This window comes from Limulus polyphemus, unplaced genomic scaffold (genome assembly GCF_000517525.1).
Source record: "Limulus polyphemus unplaced genomic scaffold, Limulus_polyphemus-2.1.2 Scaffold4733, whole genome shotgun sequence".
In the NCBI taxonomy this organism is placed as follows: Eukaryota; Metazoa; Arthropoda; class Merostomata; order Xiphosura; family Limulidae; genus Limulus; species Limulus polyphemus.
The window spans coordinates 31,089-33,087 of record NW_013670343.1 but is presented as its reverse complement, the minus strand read 5'-3'; the positions used below and the strand labels follow the sequence as shown (position 1 = coordinate 33,087).

Sequence of the window (1,999 nt, the reverse complement as noted above, 5' to 3'; positions counted from 1 at the left end):
ATAGTTCGACCAGTTGAATATTTTCCCTGAAATTGATCTTAAAATTCTCCGTAGCTGTGACTCTTTCCCATCTTTCCTTTAATATCGTTGTTCTTCTCACATAGCCAAGAAACTTGAACTGAACAATGATTGTGCCCTCGTGGGTTGCAATGGTGAAGCCAACTTTTGGCGGGTCAGCCAAATTATTGCCGCGGGTCACTAAGTGACCCGTGGGTCATAGGTTGCCAACCACTGCTCTAATCCAAACTTTAAGTCATCATTTTTTAAATTTCATCATGTGCAAAGTGAGTACATTTTATGAAATGAACATTTTTTCAGCATTCTTCCGAATGTTTTTAACTGTATTCTGAACTTTGTGCTCATAAAGTCAGCTGTTAGAATAATATTCAGGTATGTTGGAACATACAAAACATTGTGTGTGGGAGTCATAAATGAATAAACTTGTTTGAAAATCAATAAAAACACTAAAATATTATTCAACAATTTCACACACTAACAAATATTATACTGTACATACAAAATATAAATTAAGTTGTTTGCTGTGTACTACAAAATCGTAAGGAATACAAATAATAAGAATGTTTTAGATAATAACTAGTATACACATGTATACAGATACAGAAAAAAAATTACTTACAGTATAAAATGTTTAAAATTTGCAAAAGTACTATAGTCTCCTTTCATTTTGGTTGGCAAAGTCAGTTGACTAAATAAAAATTTTTGTTGGCAAAATACTGGTGGGGGTGGGGCAATGATGTTTGGGCCCCACAATTTAATTGTTGGGTGCATGTGCCATCTATGGTATTTATAGTGGAGTTGTATATAATGACCTATATGGTTATAACAGAAAAAGTCATTTAAGCTATTAGTCAGAAGATAAAATAGACAACATTGGAAGGTGTAATATTCATAGCTTCAGTGAAGATTAAATGAAGTATAACTGTTTTAATGATGATATAACCAATAGAATTAATTATTATTTAATGAATATTCCAGGCCAATAACTACAATGTCCAAATTTCTTCAACTGGGATTTTAGAAGATGGAATGGATGCCATGTCACTTACTCTTTTGTCAAAGAGACAACATCATGAGGAACTGAGAGAATTTGGAGTCTTTTCTGCCAGTTCGTACTGAATTTCAATACATATTTCACTAAATAATTAGTTCAGTATTGAGATAAAATGATATATTTTCAATTCAAGCAAGATTTTTTCTTCTTTTTTCATAACCTGAAGAAAGAAAATTTAGTACCCATGTTTTATGGTTAATTTTATATATATTGATAAACTTTTCTCATTGTTTTATTTAGATGCATTCCTAATGGTATGTTTGATAATATTAGTTTTTATAAGCACAAAAGTATTCCAAATGTTTCAGTTATTAAATTGTGATGGTAGTCAAGAGTTTAGGAATTTTTTTGATAAACAAAATTTCTATGCATAAATGTTCTAGAAACTTATAAAAAGGTACATTTTGAATAAGTTACACATGTCAAAAAACCTTCATTTTTTTTCCAATTAAATTTAGTATTTTTATATTGTGCAGAACAGTTTAAGGTGAATAACTGTAGTTTGTAAAATTTACAAGTGAGACAAAGCCAAATTGTTTATTAAGTATTATGTAGATGGAAAAAATCAAAGCCAGAGTAAATTTCTAGTTATCTCATAATGGAAATCTGTTTTTTGTTTTTAACTGGTAAAATTATTATTTTTTCTTTAGTTTAAGTGAAGATGCTTTTCTCTGACCTTGTAATTTGGTTTGAGTTTTAAAAAGTTCCTGTTTTGTATGTTATTTAATCAATCAATGTGTGTTGTTCTAGAATATTTTATTTCTGTATTTATAACATATTACTTGGACACAAAATACACTAAGAAATTAAAATCACATAAGCCAACATGATTCTTAGCCTCAGTAAAAGTGATAAAAAATTTAATTTTTAGTGTGGTGAAAAACTTCATACACACACACATATATATATATATATATATATATATAT

General features: G+C 28.8%; 1 protein-coding gene across 1 annotated transcript in view; it reads left to right on the top strand.

Moving 5' to 3' along the window:
* The window catches only part of LOC106471607 (condensin-2 complex subunit H2-like), a 46,325-nt gene that overhangs the window by 37,705 nt on the left and 6,621 nt on the right, over window positions 1–1,999 (top strand). Inside the window, exon 14 of the mRNA XM_022400224.1 lies at window positions 997–1,126. Within this exon, the coding sequence (XP_022255932.1) occupies window positions 997–1,126 (130 nt within the window). The remainder of the gene's footprint in view (window positions 1–996; window positions 1,127–1,999) is intronic.